This window comes from Panulirus ornatus, chromosome 49, assembly GCF_036320965.1.
Source record: "Panulirus ornatus isolate Po-2019 chromosome 49, ASM3632096v1, whole genome shotgun sequence".
Taxonomy (NCBI): domain Eukaryota; kingdom Metazoa; phylum Arthropoda; class Malacostraca; order Decapoda; family Palinuridae; genus Panulirus; species Panulirus ornatus.
In genome coordinates, this window is record NC_092272.1 from 270001 (window position 1) to 294000 (window position 24000).

Sequence of the window (24000 nt, forward strand, 5' to 3'; positions counted from 1 at the left end):
CCCTTGGCTGGGTTGTTCGAGGCCTCGGTTTACTATGGCCGGGTTACTCTCTCTTCCCGTCAGCATCTCTCCCCAACTACTGGGGGGGGGGGGCTTCATGGTGAAGTGGTTGGGACTGAGTTTGTTTACTTGTGTTGCAGGTGAAGTTGTAGGGACTGAGTTTGCTTACTTGTGTTGCAGGTGAAGTGTGATGGGACTGAGTTTGTTTACTTGTGTTGCAGGTGAAGTGTGATGGGACTGAGTTTGTTTACGTGTGTTGCAGGTGAAGTTGTAGGGACTGAGTTTGTTTACTTGTGTTGCAGGTGAAGTGTGATGGGACTGAGTTTGTTTACGTGTGTTGCAGATGAAGTGTGATGGGGGACCGAGTTTGTTTACTTGTGTTGCAGATGAAGTTGTAGGGACTGAGTTTGTTTACTTGTGTTGCAGGTGAAGTGTGATGGGACTGAGTTTGTTTACTTGTGTTGCAGGTGAAGTGTGATGGGACTGAGTTTGTTTACGTGTGTTGCAGGTGAAGTTGTAGGGGACTGAGTTTGTTTACTTGTGTTGCAGGTGAAGTGTGATGGGACTGAGTTTGTTTACGTGTGTTGCAGATGAAGTGTGATGGGGGACCGAGTTTGTTTACTTGTGTTGCAGGTGAAGTGTGATGGGGACTGAGTTTGTTTACGTGTGTTGCAGGTGAAGTTGTAGGGACTGAGTTTGTTTACTTGTGTTGCAGGTGAAGTTGTAGGGACTGAGTTTGTTTACTTGTGTTGCAGGTGACGTGTGATGGGACTGAGTTTGTTTACTAGTGTTGCAGGTGACGTGTGATGGGGGTGACCGAGTTTGTTTACTAGTGTTGCAGGTGACGTGTGATGGGGGTGACCGAGTTTGTTTACTAGTGTTGCAGGTGACGTGTGATGGGGGAGACCGAGTTCTTAATTTTGTGTTTCCTGTGTTGCAGACCAGATGGGGGAGATCCGGTTCAACGAGGCAGAACTCCACGACCTACGTCAGGTCCTGGGTGTTCCAGCGTGCCTTGTGGTGGGGGGTCAGGAGGCATATGGCAAGGTGGTGGTGGTGACCCGCCTGCTGGGGGAGCAGGTCCTCCCTATCGTGCCCCCGAGGCTCCTGGAGGGCCACTCCTGGCGGGCCATCCGGCTCAAACACGCTCACACCCGCACCGTCTCGCTGACCCTGCCGGACCACACCCCGTGCGCCGCCGCGGGATACGAGCTGGTGCACTCGCTACACGCTCACTCGCGCCCCTGGGGCACCGTGCCCAGGGCCGACGTTGAGCTGGACCAGCGGGCCTTACAGGTGAGACAAGGCACACACACACACACACACACACACACACGCGCGCGCGCGAGATAAGCTCCCACGAACTCCCTTCCTCCTGCTGCAGTTGAGATAGATTAGAAACACGTCATTACTCCCGAAGTAGACGTTAACCTGTATATTTTATGTATGTATGTTCTATGTAACATTGCCGGCAATACAGGTGTTCTATATAACATTGCCGACAACACAGATGTTCTGTGTAACACCCTCTTGAGTATCACCAGCCATGAGACCTGATCATCTGGTGGTGTGATACATGTAAACATGGAATACATGTGACTCTGACACCTGTGAGAGTGATCGTGACTCCCGCCCGCCTCTCTCACACCCACTCTCACCTGGCAGGACCCGGTGATGGGGAGTGCCACGCTGGAGGTCGGTGTGAACCACCCTCTCCTGAGGGAGGGGGTGCAGGTGGTCGTCACCCCCAGTGGGCCACACACCTCCCCCGTCGAGTTCCTCAGGTCCCTACTGCCGGAGGTGTTGCCCGTCGTCGTCTACGCCATATCAAGAGACGACCTCTCCGAACAGGTAAGTCCCCCGGCCTCCCCTGTGTGTGTCGCTTCTGTAGGAGGGAGGTCCTGCCCTTTGGCCTCACCGTCATGTGTAGAGACGACCTCTCCGAACAGGTAAGTCCCCCGGCCTCCCCTGTGTGTGTCGCTTCTGTAGGAGGGAGGTCCTGCCCTTTGGCCTCACCGTCATGTGTAGAGACGACCTCTCCGAACAGGTAAGTCCCCTGTGCTCCCCTGTGTGTGTGTCGCTTCTGTAGGAGGGAGGTTCTGCCCTTTGGCCTCACCGTCATGTGTAGAGACGACCTCGATGACGAGGCGAGTTCCTTCAGCTGGTGGTCCATGCCTAAGGCACTGTTGGGTCGACGTGTTTGTGTGTATCTGTCCCTCCCTCCGTCTGTTATGTTGACGGTGGCCACTATTGGTGCTGGAGGATGTAACAGCTTGTTGGCGTGTGATAACAAGGGTCTGTGCTTATCTAGGTTCGTCCAGGTGTTCGAGGGGGTCATGAGGGGGAAAGAATAGGGGATGGGGGGAACATAATCACACCTTTTGTCATATAGTCATGCGTCGTTTTGCCTCTCCATATCAGGTTCCACGACCCTGAGTAATTCATGTCATGACAGACTGTCACATGCCTCTATGGGTTATGCTCAGACTCGGTTCGTAGAGTGAGTCGAACTGGGTTCATAAGATGGGATCGAACTGGGTTCCGAAGATGGGATCGAACTGGGTTCGAAGATTGGAGATAACTGGGTTCGAAGATTGGATCGAACTGGGTTTTGAAGATTGGAGGTAAATGGGTTCGAAGATTGGATCGAACTGGGTTTCGAAGATTGGATCGAACTGGGTTCGAAGATAGGATCGAACTAGGTTTCGAATATTGGATCGAACTGGGTTAAAAGATTGGATCGAACTGGGTTTCGAAGATTGGCTCGAACTGGGTTCGAAGATAGGATCGAACTAGGTTTCGAATATTGGATCGAACTGGGTTAAAAGATTGGATCGAACTGGGTTTCGAAGGTGGGATCGAACTGGGATTCGAAGATGGGATTGAACTGGGTTCAGAGATAAGATCAAACTGGGTTTCGAAGATAGAGTCGAACCGGATTCGAAAATTGGCCGTCGAGCCGTACCTAAAATAACTTCAAAGCTCTTCGTGACCCTGGTGTCCCACAGCTCCACCTCCGTGACCCCTCGACCACCTGGGGATTTGCCGTTTGCCACCGGGGTCCCCGACCTTGGCCGCTGCCAGGTCGTCTCAGCTGTGCGGGGAGACCGCCGTAATCCCTCCCTCCTCCTCCTCCCGTCCTTGAGTGAAGCACTCGGAGCAGAGCCTCGAGAGTTGAGTCGAAGCAAACTTATGCCTTGTGTTCCTGGTCAAAGAAATAACGATGGTTCTCGTCTCGCTCGAAGCCAACCCCTGGGTAGTGGTGTAGTGGCACCTGCCCCTGGGTAGTAGTATAGTGGCACGTGCCCCTGGGTAGTAGTATAGTGGCACCTGCCCCTGGGTAGTGGTGTAGTGGCACCTGCCCCTGGGTAGTAGTATAGTGGCACGTGCCCCTGGGTAGTAGTATAGTGGCACGTGCCCCTGGGTAGTAGTGTAGTGGCACTTGCCCCTGGGTAGTAGTATAGTGGCACCTGCCCCTGGGTAGTAGTATAGTGGCACCTGCCCCTGGGTAGTAGTATAGTGGCACCTGCCCCTGGGTAGTAGTGTAGTGGCACTTGCCCCTGGGTAGTAGTATAGTGGCACCTGGCCCCTGGGTAGTGGTGTAGTGGCACCTGCCCCTGGGTAGTGGTGTAGTGGCACCTGCCCCTGGGTAGTAGTGTAGTGGCACTTGCCCCTGGGTAGTAGTATAGTGGCACCTGCCCCTGGGTAGTAGTGTAGTGGCACCTGGCCCCTGGGTAGTGGTGTAGTGGCACCTGCCCCTGGGTAGTAGTATAGTGGCACCTGCCCCTGGGTAGTAGTATAGTGGCACCTGCCCCTGGGTAGTAGCATAGTGGCACCTGCCCCTGGGTAGTAGTATAGTGGCACTTGCCCCTGGGTAGTAGTATAGTGGCACCTAGCCCCATTAAAACCTTGGCCATTAACTTCAGCTGTTCAGAATCAGATACTGTGAGGAGGATATATATATATATATATATATATATATATATATATATATATCTGTTTCCCATTTTAGAAAGTTAATACAAGGAGGGGAGGATTTCCGGCCCCCCGCTCCCGTCCCCTCTAGTCGCTTTCTACGACACGCGAGGAATACGTGGGAAGTATTCTTTCACCCCTATCCCCAGGGATAATATACATATATATATACATACACACACACACACACACACACACACACATACGCACACACACACACACATGGATTTGTATGTAGCATTTATGGATCTGGAGAAGGCATATGATAGAGTTGATAGAGATGCTCTGTGGAAGGTATTAAGAATATATGGTGTGGGAGGCAAGTTGTTAGAAGCAGTGAAAAGTTTTTATCGAGGATGTAAGGCATGTGTACGTGTAGGAAGAGAGGAAAGTGATTGGTTCTCAGTGAATGTAGGTTTGCGGCAGGGGTGTGTGATGTCTCCATGGTTGTTTAATTTGTTTATGGATGGGGTTGTTAGGGAGGTAAATGCAAGAGTCCTGGAAAGAGGGGCAAGTATGAAGTCTGTTGGGGATGAGAGAGCTTGGGAAGTGAGTCAGTTGTTGTTCGCTGATGATACAGCGCTGGTGGCTGATTCATGTGAGAAACTGCAGAAGCTGGTGACTGAGTTTGGTAAAGTGTGTGGAAGAAGAAAGTTAAGAGTAAATGTGAATAAGAGCAAGGTTATTAGGTACAGTAGGGTTGAGGGTCAAGTCAATTGGGAGGTGAGTTTGAATGGAGAAAAACTGGAGGAAGTGAAGTGTTTTAGATATCTGGGAGTGGATCTGTCAGCGGATGGAACCATGGAAGCGGAAGTGGATCATAGGGTGGGGGAGGGGGCGAAAATTTTGGGAGCCTTGAAAAATGTGTGGAAGTCGAGAACATTATCTCGGAAAGCAAAAATGGGTATGTTTGAAGGAATAGTGGTTCCAACAATGTTGTATGGTTGCGAGGCGTGGGCTATGGATAGAGTTGTGCGCAGGAGGATGGATGTGCTGGAAATGAGATGTTTGAGGACAATGTGTGGTGTGAGGTGGTTTGATCGAGTAAGTAACGTAAGGGTAAGAGAGATGTGTGGAAATAAAAAGAGCGTGGTTGAGAGAGCAGAAGAGGGTGTTTTGAAATGGTTTGGGCACATGGAGAGAATGAGTGAGGAAAGATTGACCAAGAGGATATATGTGTCGGAGGTGGAGGGAACGAGGAGAAGAGGGAGACCAAATTGGAGGTGGAAAGATGGAGTGAAAAAGATTTTGTGTGATCGGGGCCTGAACATGCAGGAGGGTGAAAGGAGGGCAAGGAATAGAGTGAATTGGAGCGATGTGGTATACAGGGGTTGACGTGCTGTCAGTGGATTGAACCAAGGCATGTGAAGCGTCTGGGGTAAACCATGGAAAGCTGTGTAGGTATGTATATTTGCGTGTGTGGACGTGTGTATGTACGTGTGTATGGGGGTTGGGCCGTTTCTTTCGTCTGTTTCCTCGCGCTACCTCGCAGACGCGGGAGACAGCGACAAAGTATAAAAAAAAAAAAAAAAAAAAAAAAAAATATATATATATATATATATATATATATATATATATATATATATATATATATATATATATATATATATATATATATATATACACACACACACACACACAGTTGTTGTCCAGCGTGAGAACAGTGTATTAGCATAAAGGCCCATAGATCGTTTGAGTTTTGAGCTCATATGATAAGGTATAACTTGGCTCATAACTTGGGAACTCTGCCTTGCATATTGAGGTTAATAGACATGTAGTTTTTGACACATTGCACCGCAGGGTCGACACAGGTGTTCCATGGAACGCTTCGTGCCTCGCTGCAGCCAGCAGTAGGGTATCGCTCTACCCCTGCTGCTGCTCTGCCGGCAACACAGGTGTTCTTTGTAACATTGCCGGCAACACAGGTGTTCTATGTAACATTGCCAGTAACACAGATGTTCTATGTAACATTGCCGGCAACACAGATGTTCTATGTAACATTGACGGCAACACAGATGTTCTATGTAACATTGACGGCAACACAGATGTTCTATGTAACATTGCCGGCAACACAGGTGTTCTATGTAACATTGCCGGCAACACAGATGTTCTATGTAACGTTGCCGGGAACACAGATGTTCTATGTAACATTGCCGGCAACACAGATGTTCTATGTACCATTGACGGCAACACAGATGTTCTATGTAACGTTGCCGGGAACACAGATGTTCTATGTAACATTGCCGGCAACACAGATGTTCTATGTAACATTGCCGGCAACACATGTTCTGTGTAACACCCTCTTGAGTATCGCCACCCTCTGTGCTACACTGCAAGCAACGTAGATGTTCCGTAGATCTAGTTTCGCAGTGGCTGTGCCACAGTGTAGGCAACATACATAAGTGTTCCATAGAACACCCTTTCTTGTGTCACAATTGTGCCGCACTGGAGGCTACTGTGTTGCACGAGTGTTCCACGGAACATAATCCATCGTCGAGACACAATGTTCCACAGAACACCCTTTCTTTTGTCGCAACTGTGCCGCGCTGGAGGCTACAGTGTTGCACGAGTGTTCCACGGAACGTAATCCATCGTCGAGACACAGTGTTCCATAGAACACCCTTTCTTGTGTCACAATTATGCCGCGCTGGAGGCTACAGTGTTGCACGAGTGTTCCACGGAACGTAATCTGTCGTTGCGACATTCTGTGTTCCAGATGCTAACTGTATTGACCTCACGACCATGTTATGATTAAGTCCAAGTTGGTGATGCTTCCTGATGATCTTATTCTTTGCTCTAGGTGGTTGAGGGCCTGCATAATGTATTGACTTACGTCAAACTTTAGTAAATTAAGAAAATAAAAAGGAAATGGATATGTGAACGAATGGGGCCATTTTCGTCTGTTCCTGGCGTCACAACGCTGTTGTGGGAAATGGCAAACCAGTCTGAGAAAGAACCATCATTTGGTTAATGCTTTGTGTATTGTTTTTTCCATGTTAAGTGTGAGTGTAACATGGTAATCTGGGGTTATTGAGAAAGAACCATCATTTGGTTAATGCTTTGTGTATTATTTTTCCATGTTAAGTGTGAATGTAACATGGTAATCTGGGGGTTATTTATGTACGACACATCACACATTATAAGCGTTGTGTTCAGACCTGAAAGCTGTCTTTTGTGTGGCGTCTTAGCAACGTTCGGGTGAAGACAAGGGCACCCTTACCTGTGTGGGCATTGCGAGAATCTAATGTTAATTGATGTTTGTACAGCCACAGTCAGGCGTTTTGACGTTATCTGAGTTTAACCAAGGCTTTGTGTGTGTGTGTATGTGTGTGTGTGTGTGTGTGTGTGTGTGGCGGCGTTGCCCCGGCACAGGGTTTAAGATTGTTATACAACAGTGCATTACCGGGTAGTGTAAGACGACAGAACGCGTGCAGAAAGTGTTTCGTGCGAGGTTAAGAAACCACTATGCTGTTGGACGTGGGGGAAGGGGGAATGTTGCCTCGTGCCTTGGCAACGCTGAATGTTGCATGATCACCACCATATCCGAACCTAGTGTTTTGAGTCGATTTTTCCGTTATATATATACTAAACATAATCGCTGTTTCCCACGTCAGCGAGGTAGCGCAAGGAAACAGTCGAAGAACGATCCAACCACCTACATACACATGTATATATACATAAATGCCCACACACGCACATATACATACATACATGTACGTTTCAACGTATACATACATATACACACACAGACATATACATATAAACACATGTACGTATCCGTACTTGCTGTCTTCATCCATTCCCGTCGCCACCCCGCCACACATGAAATATGTCCAGTGCAGCATAGGTTATTGTGATATCAGGAAAATCAGGGATTGGAGTATCTCAGACGACCAGCGAGAGCCTTGCGTACCTGCGTCACTCGTAGTTGCGTAAGTATGCAGTTCTCCCACGTGAGTTGGCGAAGTTAAAAAGATGATTAGATGTGAGAAATGTTTAATTATGGGTGTGGAGTCTTGCTTTGTGGTGGAGACTTTGTTTGCTTTGTGGTGGAGACTTTGTTTGCTTTGTGGTGGAGACTTTGTTTGCTCTGTGGTGGAGACTTGGTTTGCTCTGTGGTGGAGACTTTGTTTGCTCTGTGGTGGAGACTTTGTTTGCTCTGTGGTGGAGACTTTGTTTGCTCTGTGGTGGAGACTTTGTTTGCTTTGTGGTGGAGACTTTGTTTGCTTTGAAGTTGAGACTTTGCTCTGTGGTGGAGACTTTGTTTGCTTTGCGGTGGAGTTTTTGTTTGCACTGTGGTGGAGATTTTTGCTTTGAAGTTGAGATTTTGTTTGCTCTGTGGTGGAGACTTTATTTGCTCTGTGGTGGAGACTTTATTTGCTATGTGGAGACTTTGTTTGCTTTGTGGTGGAGACTTTGTTTGCGTTGTGTATACGTGGCGTCGCTTTCAACAACTGATGGTCGTTATGTTTATCTTTTAAGTTTTTGCTAAGCTATTTGATCGTCTCACAGCGGAGGTCCGTCCGCTCAGGCGATCCCATCCCCATGCATCAGTTCCTAAGACCCATCCCTCCAGTTAGCACGTCCTGAAGACCCTCCAAAGTGTTCCCTCTGCAGACCCATCCCTCCAGTTAGCACGTCCTGAAGACCCTCCAAAGTGTTCCCTCTGCAGACCCATCCCTCCAGTTAGCACGTCCTGAAGACCCTCCAAAGTGTTCCCTCTGCAGACCCATCCCTCCAGTTAGCACGTCCTGAAGACCCTCCCAAGTGTTCCCTCTGCAGACCCATCCCTCCAGTTAGCACGTCCTGAAGACCCTCCCAAGTGTTCCCTCTGCAGACCCATCCCTCCAGTTAGCACGTCCTGAAGACCCTCCCAAGTGTTCCCTCTGCAGACCCATCCCTCCTGTTAGCACGTCCTGAAGACCCTCCCAAGTGTTCCCTCTGCAGACCCATCCCTCCAGTTAGCACGTCCTGAAGACCCCCTCCCAAGTGTTCCCTCTGCAGACCCATCCCTCCAGTTAGCACGTCCTGAAGACCCTCCCAAGTGTTCCCTCTGCAGACCCATCCCTCCAGTTAGCACGTCCTGAAGACCCCCTCCCAAGTTTTCCCTCTCCAGATTTTTTTTTAATTTTTTTTCAACTTTGCAGTCAACACTCCCAGAAACCCTTCAAGGAAGCCCTTCAAAGATCGCCAGCTCTTAACAGCCCTTCCTTCCTTATCAACTCAGTTTTCACAACAACCTCAGGTCTTTTTTTTTTTTTTTTTTCCACCATGTAGAACGCATTTCTCTCTCTCTCTCTCTCTCTCTCTCTCTCTCTCTCTCTCTCTCTCTCTCTCTCTCTCTCTCTCTCTCTCTCTCAGAAAGATGGAAAGCCTCGCTGAATCTCTCAGGCACCTGAGTTGGATGATTGTTGCTTTCCACGAGACCCGTTGCCTCTAGTGACAACACTGGTTAAGGGTCGTGTACCGTCGTGGTCAAGGGTCGTATATACCGTCGTGGTCAAGGGTCGTATATACCGTCGTGGTCAAGGGTCGTATATACCGTCGTGGTCAAGGGTCGTATATACCGTCGTGGTCAAGGGTCGTATATACCGTCGTGGTCAAGGGTCGTATATACCGTCGTGGTCAAGGGTCGTATATACCGTCGTGGTCAAGGGTCGTATATACCGTCGTGGTCAAGGGTCGTATATACCGTCGTGGTCAAGGGTCGTATATACCGTCGTGGTCAAGGGTCGTGTACCGTCGTGGTCAAGGGTCGTATATACCGTCGTGGTCAAGGGTCGTATATACCGTCGTGGTCAAGGGTCGTATATACCGTCGTGGTCAAGGGTCGTATATACCGTCGTGGTCAAGGGTCGTATATACCGTCGTGGTCAAGGGTCGTATATACCGTCGTGGTCAAGGGTCGTATATACCGTCGTGGTCAAGGGTCGTATATACCGTCGTGGTCAAGGGTCGTATATACCGTCGTGGTCAAGGGTCGTATATACCGTCGTGGTCAAGGGTCGTATATACCGTCGTGGTCAAGGGTCGTATACCGTCGTGGTCAAGGGTCGTATACCGTCGTGGTCAAGGGTCGTATACCGTCGTGGTCAAGGGTCGTATACCGTCGTGGTCAAGGGTCGTATAACCGTCGTGGTCAAGGGTCGTATACCGTCGTGCTCAAGGGTCGTACCCTCGTGCTCATGGGGGTCGTACCCTCGTGCTCATGGGGGTCGTACCGTCGTGCTCTAGGGTCGCACCGTCGTGTTCAAGGGTTTGTGGTACCTTCGTGCTCAAGGGGGTCGTACCGTCGTGCTCTAGGGTCGCACCGTCGTGTTCAAGGGTTTGTGGTACCTTCGTGCTCAAGGGGGATCGTACCGTCGTGCTCTAGGGTTTGTGTTACCTTCGTGCTCAAGGAGGGTCGTACCGTCGTGTTCAAGGGTTTGTGGTACCTTCATGCTCAAGGGGGGTCGTACCGTCGTGCTCTAGGGTCGTACTCAAGGGTTTGTGTTACCTTCGTGCTCAAGGAGGGTCGTACCGTCGTGCTCTAGGGTCGTACTCAAGGGTTTGTGGTACCTTCATGCTCAAGGGGGGTCGTACCGTCGTGCTCTAGGGTCGTACTCAAGGGTTTGTGTTACCTTCGTGCTCAGGGGGATCGTACCGTCGTGCTCTAGGGTCGTACCGTCGTACTCAAGGGTTTGTGTTACCTTCGTGCTCAAGGAGGGATCGTACCGTCGTGTTCGAGGGGGTCGTGCCGTCTTGTTCAAGGGTTTGTGGTACCTTCGTGCTCAAGGGGGATCGTACCGTCGTGTTCAAGGGTTTGTGGTACCTTCATGCTCAAGGGGTGTCGTACCGTCGTACTCTAGGGTCGTACCGTCGTGTTCGAGGGGGTCGTGCCGTCTTGTTCGAGGGGTTACTAAAGACTTTTGAAGATCGGGTTGTGATGTAGGAAGAGCGAGAGGGGCTTGTTTGTGTACAGGCGTCGATGGCGACGAGAAGGGCCACATGTGACGCGGGCGAGATGATAACTTAAGATAGCGTGTCGAACGAAGTTTCACCGTGACTTTGGAGAACGTAATGAGATGGCGTTACACTTGGCTCTGTGTTGTGTTCACGTTGCGTCGCAGCGAAGGCCAATGTACGGACACGCGTGGTCGTATCTTTATTTCGGAGAACGTATGAGATGGTGTTACACTTGCCTCTGCGTCAGTGCTCACGTTGCGTCGCAGCGAAGGCCGATTTACGGACACGCGTGGACGTATCTTTACTTCGGAGAACGTAATGAGATGGCGTTACACTGGGCTCTGTGTTAGTGCTCATGTTGCGTCGTCGTAGCGAAGGCAGATTTACGGACACGCTTGGACGTATCTTTACTTCGGAGAACGTATGAGATGGTGTTACACTTGCCTCTGCGTCAGTGCTCACGTTGCGTCGCAGCGAAGGCCGATTTACGGACACGCGTGGTCGTATCTTTACTTCGGAGAACGTAATGAGATGGCGTTACACTTGGCTCTGCGTCAGTGCTCATGTTGCGTCGTCGTAGCGAAGGCCCTAAAGTTCTGGGACCCATAGACCCTCCTGAGGGCTAGCGTGACCCCTGACCTTGTCTGGCCTTCAAACCCTGTGAACCCTAAGACCCTCCAGAGGTCTAGCTTGACCCTGACCTTGTCTTACCCTAACTATCGTCGGCAGCATCGGGCCGGCCCTTGTCCTTGAGGCGCCTCTCAGCCACGGGTGACGGTGTACAGAGACGAGCCAGCGTCAGATGTCCATCTGTCAGTTGTGTGAGGCGTACATCTGTCTGTTGTGTGAGGCGTATATCTGTCTGTTGTGTGAGGCGTACATCTGTCTGTTGTGTGAGGCGTGCATCTGTCTGTTGTGTGAGGCGTACATCTGTCTGTTGTGTGAGGCGTACATCTGTCTGTTGTGTGAGGCGTACATCTGTCTGTTGTGTGAGGCGTACATCTGTCTGTTGTGTGAGGTGTTCATCTGTCTGTTGTGTGAGGCTTACATCTGTGTGTTGTGTGAGGCGTACATCTGTCTGTTGTGTGAGGCGTACATCTGTCTGTTGTGTGAGGCGTACATCTGTCTGTTGTGTGAGGTGTACATCTGTCTGTTGTGTGAGGTGTACATGTGTCTGTTGTGTGAGGCGTACATCTGTCTGTTGTGTGAGGTGTTCATCTGTCTGTTGTGTGAGGCGTGCATCTGTCTGTTGTGTGAGGCGTACATCTGTCTGTTGTGTGAGGCGTACATCTGTCTGTTGTGTGAGGCGTACATCTGTCTGTTGTGTGAGGCGTACATCTGTCTGTTGTGTGAGGTGTACATCTGTCTGTTGTGTGAGGTGTACATCTGTCTGTTGTGTGAGGTGTTCATCTGTCTGTTGTGTGAGGCGTACATCTGTCTGTTGTGTGAGGTGTACATCTGTCTGTTGTGTGAGGCGTACATCTGTCTGTTGTGTGAGGCGTGCATCTGTCTGTTGTGTGAGGCGTACATGTCTGTTGTGTGAGGTGTACATCTGTCTGTTGCATTTCTTCTGCAGCAGATCTCTCTCTCTCTCTCTCTCTCTCTCTCTCTCTCTCTCTCTCTCTCTCTCTCTCTCTCTCTCCCCGGACACCCCCACGTTTTTAACTCTTTTAAAAGACTTGTTTGTTCAGGGTTCTGTTCTTGTGCAGAACTTTTTTATGATTTATCTTGCTTTAATTTGGTTGTTTGGGTGGGCTGTGTATGTGTGTGTGTGTGTGTGTGTGTAGACTTACCTAACACCAGTCGACCTCTCACTTGAACTGCTTCTTAACCCTTCCTCACCACAACACACTGACCCATATTCTGTCCCAGCCGACCTCTGTCTGTCTGTCTGTCTGTCTATCTATCCCGTGGGTGATTCAGTGTCCTCCCTTAATCCTTTTCCCGATACACGCTTGTCCCACTGCTTCACCCCGCCTGTCTGTCCCCCGTCCACAAGTCACGATTCCCAGTGACGTATCCCACACTTCACACACCTCCTCTCCTCTCCTCCTGTCCACCATCAACTTTAATCGGCTGCCAGGGTTGAAGACAGGCCCCTATAGCCTAGGTGACTGACACACACACACACAAACACATACACACCCACTCACCCACAAGTTCTCCCTCCTCAGCGTCCCAGACTGTATTATCTACAGGGGATCTTGTGTACGGGCGACTGTAGGTGTGATAATGATGGTGATGATGATGACTATTCATTATGATGGGTTGCAGGACCCAGGTGATGATGTAGAAGATATGTATTGCATCTGTTGTATGATTCTATTGTCATTCACCTTATCCAATGTTCCACTTTTGTTTACTAGGGTTTTGGGGGTGGTGTGGTCGTCCCCAGTCACTGCTTCGTATGTGCACCTGCTCGCGTTACGTATTACCCCACTTCCCCTTGCGAGGAGGGGGGAGTGAGTGAGTGAGGGAGGGAGGGACCGTGATTGGAGTTGGTTAGATAGCGGTCTACACCACTTGAGCGGAGGTGTCGAGACTCACTTCTCTCTCCCTCCCTCCCTCCCTCACCTCACCACCTCGACCCGCGAGATCTAGATCAGGGAAGCCCCAGGCTGCCTCCGACGTCTCTACTGTGGTCGACGCCGCCTCTCTGTGTCTTCGTTTCTTCTGCCCCTTTCTCCTCGTGCAGTACGGCGCGCTGCGGACCCTAGGGTCATCTGAGGGGTTTATGACCTTGATCCTAAGACCCCGTGACCATAAAACCCTCCCCATGAAACCCAGCGAGCCTTGAGAACGTCCCCCTAAAATTCTGTGACCTTAAGACCCTCTCCCTAAAACCCTGTGACCTTAAGACCCTCTCCCTAAAACCCTGTGACCTGAAGACCCTCTCCCTAAAACCCTGTGACCTGAAGACCCTCTCCCTAAAATCCTGTGACCTTAAGACCCTCTCCCTAAAACCCTGTGACCGTAAGACCCTCTCCCTAAAGCCCTGTGACCCCTAAGACCCTCCCGAGGTCCACCTTGACCCTGACATTTGTCTTACCCTGACGAGCGTCAGCAGCGTTTGTCCTTGAAGCCCGTCTACCTCAGCTGACGGCGATGCAGTAAGACAGTGTAGCACTGTAACAATGCTAGGCCCATCACTCCTGCCCTTCCACAGGAGCCACACCGGGAGTCGCCAACCTGTATGATGTTGCGTCGTGTGTGCCCCTCACCTTCCCACCCATCCCACAGACCTTCCGTGTATATCACCCCTTCCCACAGACTTCTTTCCCGTCGTCTGACCCCCTTCCCACACCTCCTAGCCTCTCACAGTGTCACCCCCTTCCCACTAAGTCTAGATGCCACCCCTTCCCACCCACTCCACACATCCCTACATCAGCCCCTCCCCACAGCCAGAAACGCCCCCATATCACCCCTGTCTACCCACCCGACAGAATGCCCCTGTCAAACGCCCCCATATCACCCCTGTCTACCCACCCGACAGAATTCCCCTGTCAACCCCTTCCCTCCACCCCACAAGCTCCCCATATCACCCCGTCCTGCCCCACCCCTTGGAACTCCCCATATCACCCCGTCCTACCCCATCCCTTGAAACTCCCTATATCACCCCAACCTACGCCACAAACTCCCCATGTCACCCTCATGCTTATGAGATCCCGCAATCTCATCCATGTTTAACCTCACCTCTCAAGTGCCAACGAACTGCCGAGTCGAGGGTGACTTAAGGTCGCCCTCGTCATCTAGGCCTTGAAGGAGCTCAGTGATCCTCTCCCTCGAGTAACCGGTTGTGAGAAGGGTTCCAGCACTTGCGTGTGTAAGTGTGGGTTGGGGCATGGCTGGCACTCGCGCACGCGCGCGTGTGTGTGGCTGTTTAATGTCGTGTTTACCGTGTGGTTCTTGAAGAGGCGAAGTCGCCTAAACGTACGTTCATCCCCAGGTCTGTGATTGCGATTCTCTCTCTCTCTCTCTCTCTCTCTCTCTCTCTCTCTCTCTCTCTCTCTCTCTCTCTCTCTCTCTCTCTCTCCACTCACGGACAAAGGTCCACATATCATCAAGGCCCCGCGGGCGCCGTCATTGGAATATGGATAGGTTTGTGAAAGGGGAAAAAAAGAAGAGACAAGGGAAACTATTTACGAATTTTTGGAGGAAGCGAAAAAAACCTGTCATTTACAAATGCCGGGGCGTAGTTATTGGGAAGGATAGGAGAGGATAGAGGAGGTTTCCAAAGCTTCGAGATACAGGGGAAAGAAACAGTTATCAAAACGGCCCACCCTTGATTGCTAACGTAAACACGCTAATCTATGTTACGTAACACCTTGCTGTGAGTATTGCGCGGTCTAGCTAGTGGTGGAGGCATACGAGCAGCCAGCTTTCTGGAGCAAAATCCAAAATATTTTATACCAATAGAAAGAGGGAAAGTGAACCAGTATTGCGGCGTAGGGCAAGGCGGTGGGGGTGGGGGGTCAAGTTTGGAAGTTATCCTGGGGTCAGTTTATAAGGCGCAAAGCTTTCGACTCAACTCCGTCAAGTAAGGACGGAGGGCTAGAACCATCCCAGGTGTGGGATCAGTACTCCATACATGGACGAATCAATCCCTTGTATTAAACGGAGCAGCTGCTCAGCAGAGAAGAAGTTTCGTCATCTAAACGTCCTTAAAGGCAGAACTTCTTGGCTATTCCGGTCATGTGGAGTTTCCAAGACAGTGTGGATGTTACAGTAGCACCACAGGTACGTACGTTCATCGAGTCAAGAGGTGGAGTGACAGAACCGTCATAGGAGAGACGGGAGGTGTGAGGAGCGAGTCTTCGATAGAGAGAGAAGTAGAAAACTGGCCATAGGGAGGCATTGAACTTCACCAGGTATCCTGTCCTAGGCTGAATCCATGAATGAAATTGCGATTTGCTTGAGTTCCCCTCGCTGAAGGCGCCCCTACCCCCTCCCCCCCACACACAAACACACACACACACACACACACACACACACACACAAATAATTTAGACTAAGATAGACGTATGACATTTTTAAAGTGTCGTTTCCGGTTTGAGTCGATAAGCTAAGGTTATCCAGAACTGTGTGTGTGTCTATGTGTGTGTATGTGTGCGTGTGTCTACGTGTGTCTGTGTCTATGTGTGTGTGTGTGTGTGTTTGTTGTGTCGGGTGAAGGGCCTTCCTCTGTGGTGACGCATCTTGTCGCCACAGTTAGTATGATAAGCTTCACCCACGTATTTTATAAAGGGTATGAATATCCGTTTAATGTCTCCAGCGTCTCTCTCTCTCTCTCTCTCTCTCTCTCTCTCTCTCTCTCTCTCTCTCTCTCTCTCTCTCTCTCTCTCTCTCTCTCACTCACAAGTCGCCGCTATCGCCACATGAACTTTATATACAGTGATGATGACCTTTCTGGTGTCACATCGGCATCTCCTCGTGTTTTGATGTGAGGTTGGCCAGCGCATTAACCCATCCGCCTCTCTCTCTCTCTCTCTCTCTCTCTCTCTCTCTCTCTCTCTCTCTCTCTCTCTCTCTCTCTCTCACAAGTCGCCGCTATCGCCACATGAACTTTATATACAGTGATGATGACCTTTCTGGTGTCACATCGGCATCTCCTCGTGTTTTGATGTGAGGTTGGCCAGCGCATTAATCCATTCGCCTCTCTCTCTCTCTCTCTCTCTCTCTCTCTCTCTCTCTCTCTCTCTCTCTGTGTGTGTGTGTGTGTGTATGTTTGTGTGTGTGTGTGGTGCGTGCTGTGACTGGGGTTGTCGTCTACACACTTGCCGTGTGATATGTGCGTTCACTTCTCCCGTCGAGTTTGTGGCTCCCTTCACTCACTTCCCATGACCGGATGAGGTCAAGTGAATGCCGCTGACCCGTGTGAGGGTAGAACTTAATGGCGAGCGGGGGAGGGGGTTTTGGGGTCAGCTGTGTGACCTTCTTGGTCGCCAGTGGAAAGGCGCGCCCGCTGGAGTCCATGATCACCTGACGATTCTCTCGCTCAGTGTGACTCCCCCGATGGTGAAGGTTTTGAGGCACACGAGATATTGGCTCGCACTCACACCCGTTGGTACTCTCCTCTCTCTCTCTCTCTCTCTCTCTCTCTCTCTCTCTCTCTCTCTCTCTCTCTCTCTCTCTCTCTCTCTCTCTCTCCCGCTTTCTTCTTCCAACCGATTTTCTAAGCCTTTCAGGCGACCCGTCAGGTGTATCCGCACACACACACACACACACACACACACTCACACACACACACACTCCTTGTGCTCCAGCCATGAGAAGGGGACAAAAAAACAGAACTTTGTGTCTTTGTTTTGCATCCTGCCATCCCACCGCTGTCGCCGTTGATAAGAAAAGAAAAAGAAAAAGGGGGAGACTTTCCACTGCATAGCTCCCTGCACCCACCGTCTTCGCCAGGTAACAACAACAACAACAACAACAACAAGTCCACTGCACCCACCGTCTTCGCCAGGTAACAACAACAACAACAACAACAACAACAACAACAACAACAGCAACAAGTTCACTGCACCCACCGTCTTCGCCAGGTAACAACAACAACAACAACAACAACAACAACAACAACAAGTTCACTGCACCCACCGTCTTCGCCAGGTAACAACAACAACAACAACAACAACAACAACAACAGCAACAACAACAGATGGATATTGAATATCCTCATTTGACCACAAGGATGACCTTAAGACCCCAGCCCGCCTGTACCTGTCCCTTGTCAGACCTCCTTCGGCCACGCCGAGGGGAGGAGGAAGGGCCCCCCTCCCCCCCATTGTGCGTGTCGTGTCGTGTCGTCAACCATTTCATGTGTCAGGGTGGACGACAATGTCGGTTTGTCACCTTGTGTGCGAGAAGATTGGGTTCGTCTAGGTCACACATGAGGGCAGGGCAGGACGAGAGGGTGGATGACCTCGATCAAGGGCATTTCGAAGTCCTTGACCTTTGACCGACGCCCTTAGAACTGGTATACAAATTTACATAAACGCTACCGGTATTACCGGGGTCTTCCCTCTTTGTGGGGGGGTGTTAGTGACTACGTGGGAGAGCACGGGAGTGTAATCAGTATGGGGAAGGGTAGAGGAGGCCGTGGTTTTGGTAGAGAATGGGGCGTGGGAGATCAGTGAGGGGAGACTTTAACGAAAAATGTGACAGCTGAGATAACGAGGAGGACCACTGCTTGCTGATTGGGTGGCTCTGGGTTTCAGGACTGATGTTGTCGTACAGTCACCTTAACGACTTGATTGGCCCGGGATCGTTAGCGACTATGGTCAGGTTTGGTGACCCTCATTGTTGACGTGGGTTGGACTCGAGGCGACGACAGCTGCGCCCGTGGTGATGGGTGTGGTGTGTTGGGCCGCCACGGTAGCACGTGCACCGACGTAGCAACTGCGCGTGGTACTGTCGTAACGGCAACAGCAGTTGCCTCTGGACGCTGTAGTAACGTAACGAGAGCAGCAGCGCGTGGTGCTGACGTAGCTGCAGGAACAGCTGTAGTAAAAACTATAACAGCACGTAGCTGCAGGAACAGCTGTAGTAAACACTACAACAGCACGTAGCTGCAGGAGCAGCTGTAGTAAACACTACAACAGCACGTAGCTGCAGGGACAGCTGTAGTAAACACTACAACAGCACGTAGCTGCAGGAACAGCTGTAGTAAAGACTACAACAGCACGTAGCTGCAGGAACAGCTGTAGTAAACACTACAACAGCACGTAGCTGCAGGAACAGCTGTAGTAAACACTACAACAGCACGTAGCTGCAGGAACAGCTGTAGTAAACACTACAACAGCACGTAGCAGCAGGAGCAGCTGTAGTAAACACTACAACAGCACGTAGCTGCAGGAGCAGCTGTAGTAAACACTACAACAGCACGTAGCTGCAGGGACAGCTGTAGTAAACACTACAACAGCACGTAGCTGCAGGAGCAGCTGTAGTAAACACTACAACAGCACGTAGCAGCAGGAACAGCTGTAGTAAACACTACAACAGCACGTAGCTGCAGGGACAGCTGTAGTAAACACTACAACAGTACGTAGCAGCAGGAGCAGCTGTAGTAAACACTACAACAGCACGTAGCTGCAGGAACAGCTGTAGTAAACACTACAACAGCACGTAGCAGCAGGAGCAGCTGTAGTAAACTACAACAGCACGTAGCAGCAGTAGTAAACACTACAACAGCACGTAGCTGCAGGAGCAGCTGTAGTAAACACTACAACAGCACGTAGCTGCAGGGACAGCTGTAGTAAACACTACAACAGGACGTAGCTGCAGGAACAGCTGTAGTAAACACTACAACAGCACGTATCTGCAAGAACAGCTGTAGTAAACACTACAACAGCACGTAGCTGCAGGGACAGCTGTAGTAAACACTACAACAGCACGTAGCTGCAGGAACAGCTGTAGTAAACACTACAACAGCACGTATCTGCAAGAACAGCTGTAGTAAACACTACAACAGCACGTAGCTGCAGGGACAGCTGTAGTAAACACTACAACAGCACGTAGCTGCAGGGACAGCTGTAGTAAACACTACAACAGCACGTAGCTGCAGGAGCAGCTGTAGTAAACTATAACAGCACGTAGCTGCAGGAACAGCTGTAGTAAACACTACAAGGGCACGTAGCTGCAGGAACAGCTGTAGTAAACACTACAACAGCACGTAGCTGCAGGAACAGCTGTAGTAAACACTACAACAGCACGTAGCTGCAGGAACAGCTGTAGTAAACACAACAGGAGGAGGAGGAGGAAGCGCTTGAGAACATGGGGATCAACACTGGGTCTGAGATGCGCTCAACCAGAAACGAAGATGAGATTACCTCCCGCCCGACCCAACCCACCATCCTCCCCTTGTTCATGGCCCGGCCAGACCGGCTGCCAGCTGATCGCTCAGCTGTTTTGAAGTCAGCTGATCGATCATAACGTAAACAAACCCGGTCATGCTCTCGGGCCGGATGTTATTATTTTTTTTTGTGTGTGTTGCTACACTGGAGAGCAAGAGTGTTGGGAACACACAACACACCGGTGTTACTTCGGTACACAAGGAACAGCAACACTTAACATTCGAGTGAAGACGAAGTGTTACTTGTCGTTGAAGTTGATGTAAGGTCGGACATCAATTGTTTGATGCTTGATCCGGCGTTGATTACCGTGTCTGTACGTCAGGCATTTATGCAACGGTTGTAGGTACGGTCAGTGATGCAACAGGTGTAGATTCAGTCATTGATGCTGCACGTGTAGGTTCCACGTTGATGCAACAGATGTACGTCATACATTGATGCTACAGGTGTACGCCGTACATTGATGCTACAGATGTACGTCGTACATTGATGCTACAGATGTACGTCGTACATTGATGCTACAGGTGTACGTCGTACATTGATGCTACAGATGTACGTCGTACATTGATGCTACAGATGTACGTCGTACATTGATGCTACAGATGTACGTCGTACATTGATGCTACAGATGTACGTCGTACGTTGATGCTACAGATGTACGCCGTACATTGATGCCATAGATGGTGGTCGTGCGTTGATGGAGCAGTTGCAAGGTGTACATTGATTAATGTTAGCGGGGTTGAGTGTGTCTGCTGGGGGACTGTGTGCCACAGAAACCCAAGTGATCGACAGAGTCTGATGCGAACCAGTTAGTGTCGTTTTCCGTTGGACCAGGTGTTACGAAACTCTCTCTCTCTCTCTCTCTCTCTCTCTCTCTCTCTCTCTCTCTCTCTCTCTCTCTCTCTCTCTCTCTCTCTCTCTCCCCAGATAGAATCCTGGAACTTTGTAGGTTTGTGGACGAAGCGGATTGAATTTTGATCCTTGAAATGCCTCCATCCTGAGGGAACCGTTCAAGCGATAGATGGTACAAGGTAATCGACAGTAGACAGCCAGAGATACGAGATATCACCTGGTTGATGGGAGCCAATTACAGGTATAGCCCAGATAGCTTTTGATTGCCATAGAGACGAGGGCGTCAGAGATAAGGTGATCAGATACGCAACCCACATATCAGGCCTTGAAGAACGTACTTCTCAAATCGCGTTCTTTTAGATGTATGTTAGGTTCAACAACCTAATTGCTCTGTGGTCGTTAGGTATATCGTAATTGGCTGTTAGATACTGTATGGTCGTTGATCAGATACGCAACCCACATATCAGGCCTTGAAGAACGTACTTCTCAAATCGCGTTCTTTTAGATGTATGTTAGGTTCAACAACCTAATTGCTCTGTGGTCGTTAGGTATATCCTAATTGGCTGTTAGATACTGTATGGTCGTTAGCCAGTAGGAATCCTGGCTGCGCATCTTTCATAGATCATTTGTCTAAGGAAATATCTACTGAGATAGTGACGTGGTGATGGTGAGATAGTGACGTGGTGATGGTGAGATAGTGACGTGGTGATGGTGAGATAGTGACGTGGTGATGGTGAGATAGTGACGTGGTGATGGTGAGATAGTGACGTGGTGATGGTGAGATAGTGACGTGGTGATGGTGAGATAGTGACGTGGTGATGGTGAGATAGTGACGTGGTGATGGTGAGATAGTGACGTGGTGATGGTGAGATAGTGACGTGGTGATGGTGAGATAGTGACGTGGTGATGGTGAGATAGTGACGTGGTGATGGTGAGATAGTGACGTGGTGATGGTGAGATAGTGACGTGGTGATGGTGAGATAGTGACGTGGTGATGGTGAGATAGTGACGTGGTGATGGTGAGATAGTGACGTGGTGATGGTGAGATAGTGACGTGGTGATGGTGAGATAGTGACGTGGTGATGGTGAGACAGTGACGTGGTGATGGTGAGATAGTGACGTGGTGATGGTGAGACAGTGACGTGGTGATGGGGAGACTGTGTCGTGGTGATGGTGAGGCAGTGACAGGGTGATGGTGAGGCAGTGACGTGGTGATGGTGAGACAGCGACGTGGTGATGGTGAGATAGTGACGTGGTGATGGTGAGATAGTGACGTGGTGATGGTGAGATAGTGACGTGGTGATGGTGAGATAGTGACGTGGTGATGGTGAGATAGTGACGTGGTGATGGTGAGATAGTGACGTGGTGATGGTGAGATAGTGACGTGGTGATGGTGAGACAGCGACGTGGTGATGGTGAGACAGCGACGTGGTGATGGTGAGATAGTGACGTGGTGATGGTGAGATAGTGACGTGGTGATGGTGAGACAGTGACGTGGTGATGGTGAGGCAGTGACAGGGTGATGGTGAGGCAGTGACGTGGTGATGGTGAGATAGTGACGTGGTGATGGTGAGACAGTGACGTGGTGATGGGGAGACTGTGACGTGGTGATGGTGAGACAGTGACGTGGTGATGGGGAGACTGTGTCGTGGTGATGGGGAGATAGTGACGTGGTGATGGGGAGACTGGGACCTCATTCCACAAGTACATAGGTACCGTACGCTACCCGGGTGGTGCGTCTTCCCGTATCTTTTTAAGGCTTGAAGTTGGTCGTCCAGGCGGGGGATTTTCGCCCTTAAGTTGGTTATCAGATCCGTTGGTGTGAAGACTGTTGCCTAGGTAAGGAGAGAGAGAGAGAGAGAGAGAGAGAGAGAGAGAGAGAGAGAGAGAGAGAGAGAGAGAGAGAGAGGTTCAACTTCGACACACCCGTTTTTTGTTGGCCCCAAAGTACGAAGTTGCGATTTCTGTGTGTGTGTGTGTGTGTGTGTGTTGTACACGTTTACTTGTTGTTGTTGTTGTTGTTGGTTGTCGTTGTGTTGTGTCCGCCTCTTGTGTGATCCAGTTTTCCCTCGCTGAGCTGTCAAACTTAACGCGATCAGACCGTGTTTGGCTCAGTGCCACAAGCTTATAGTTATCTTAACTGCTGGGCAGGGTCCGGTAGCTCTCTCTCTCTCTCTCTCTCTCTCTCTCTCTCTCTCTCTCTCTCTCTCTCTCTCTCTCTCTCTCTCTCTCCTTGCCTATTTGCCCATCTATCTATCTATCTATCTACGTATCCTATCTCTATCTATCTATCTATCTATCAGTCTGTATCTATCTATCTATCTATCTATCTATATATATCTATCTATCTATCTATATATATATATATATATATATATATATATATATATATATATATATATATATATATATATATATATATATATATATATATAAATATATGTAATATATTTTTTCCTTGCTGTCATTTTATTTTATATCCATCCGTCAATCTGTATATATCTTTTATCTTTGCAATCCTTTTATATTATAACCATCTGTCTGTCAATATATCTTTTTACCATTCTTTTATTTTATCTTCATGTATCTATCTCTATATCTCATGTATCTTTTCCAATCTTTTATCTTCATCTATCTATCTCTATATCTCATGTATCTTTTCCAGTCTTTTATCTTCATCTATCTATCTCTATATCTCATTTATCTTTTCCAGTCTTTTATCTTCATCTATCTATCTCTATATCTCTTTTATCTTTTCCATCCTTTTATCTTCATCTCTATATCTCTTTTATCTTTTCCATCCTTTTATCTTCATCTATCTATCTCTATATCTCTTTTATCTTTTCCATCCTTTTATCTTCATCTATCTATCTCTATATCTCTTATCTTTACCATCCTTTTATCTCCATCTATCTGTCTCTATATCTTATATATCTTTGCTATCCTTTTATCTCCATCTATCTATCTCTATATCTCATTTATCTTTGCTATCCTTTTATCTCCATCTATCTATCTCTATATCTCATTTATCTTTACCATCCTTTGATCTCCATCTATCTATCTCTATATCTCATTTATCTTTGCTATCCTTTTATCTCCATCTATCTATCTCTATATCATTTATCTTTGCTATCCTTTTATCTTTATCTATCTATCTCTATATCTCATTTATCTTTGCTATCCTTTTATCTTTATCTATCTATCTCTATATCTCATTTATCTTTGCTATCCTTTTATCTTTATCTATCTATCTCTATATCTCATTTATCTTTACCATCCTTTTATCTCCATCTATCTATCTCTATATCTCATTTATCTTTACCATCCTTTGATCTCCATCTATCTATCTCTATATCTCATTTATCTTTGCTATCCTTTTATC

General features: G+C 49.0%; 1 protein-coding gene across 2 annotated transcripts in view; it reads left to right on the forward strand.

Annotated features, from left to right (window-relative positions):
* LOC139764289 (dual serine/threonine and tyrosine protein kinase-like) overlaps positions 1–24000 on the forward strand; it is a 119473-nt gene that overhangs the window by 34892 nt on the left and 60581 nt on the right. For both annotated transcript variants that reach the window (XR_011716340.1, XM_071690772.1), the window contains exons 2-3: positions 941–1296; positions 1666–1851. Coding sequence is in view for 1 of the 2 variants with exons in the window: in XM_071690772.1 (XP_071546873.1) it covers positions 941–1296; positions 1666–1851 (542 nt within the window). In the remaining variant the exon portion in view is untranslated. The remainder of the gene's footprint in view (positions 1–940; positions 1297–1665; positions 1852–24000) is intronic.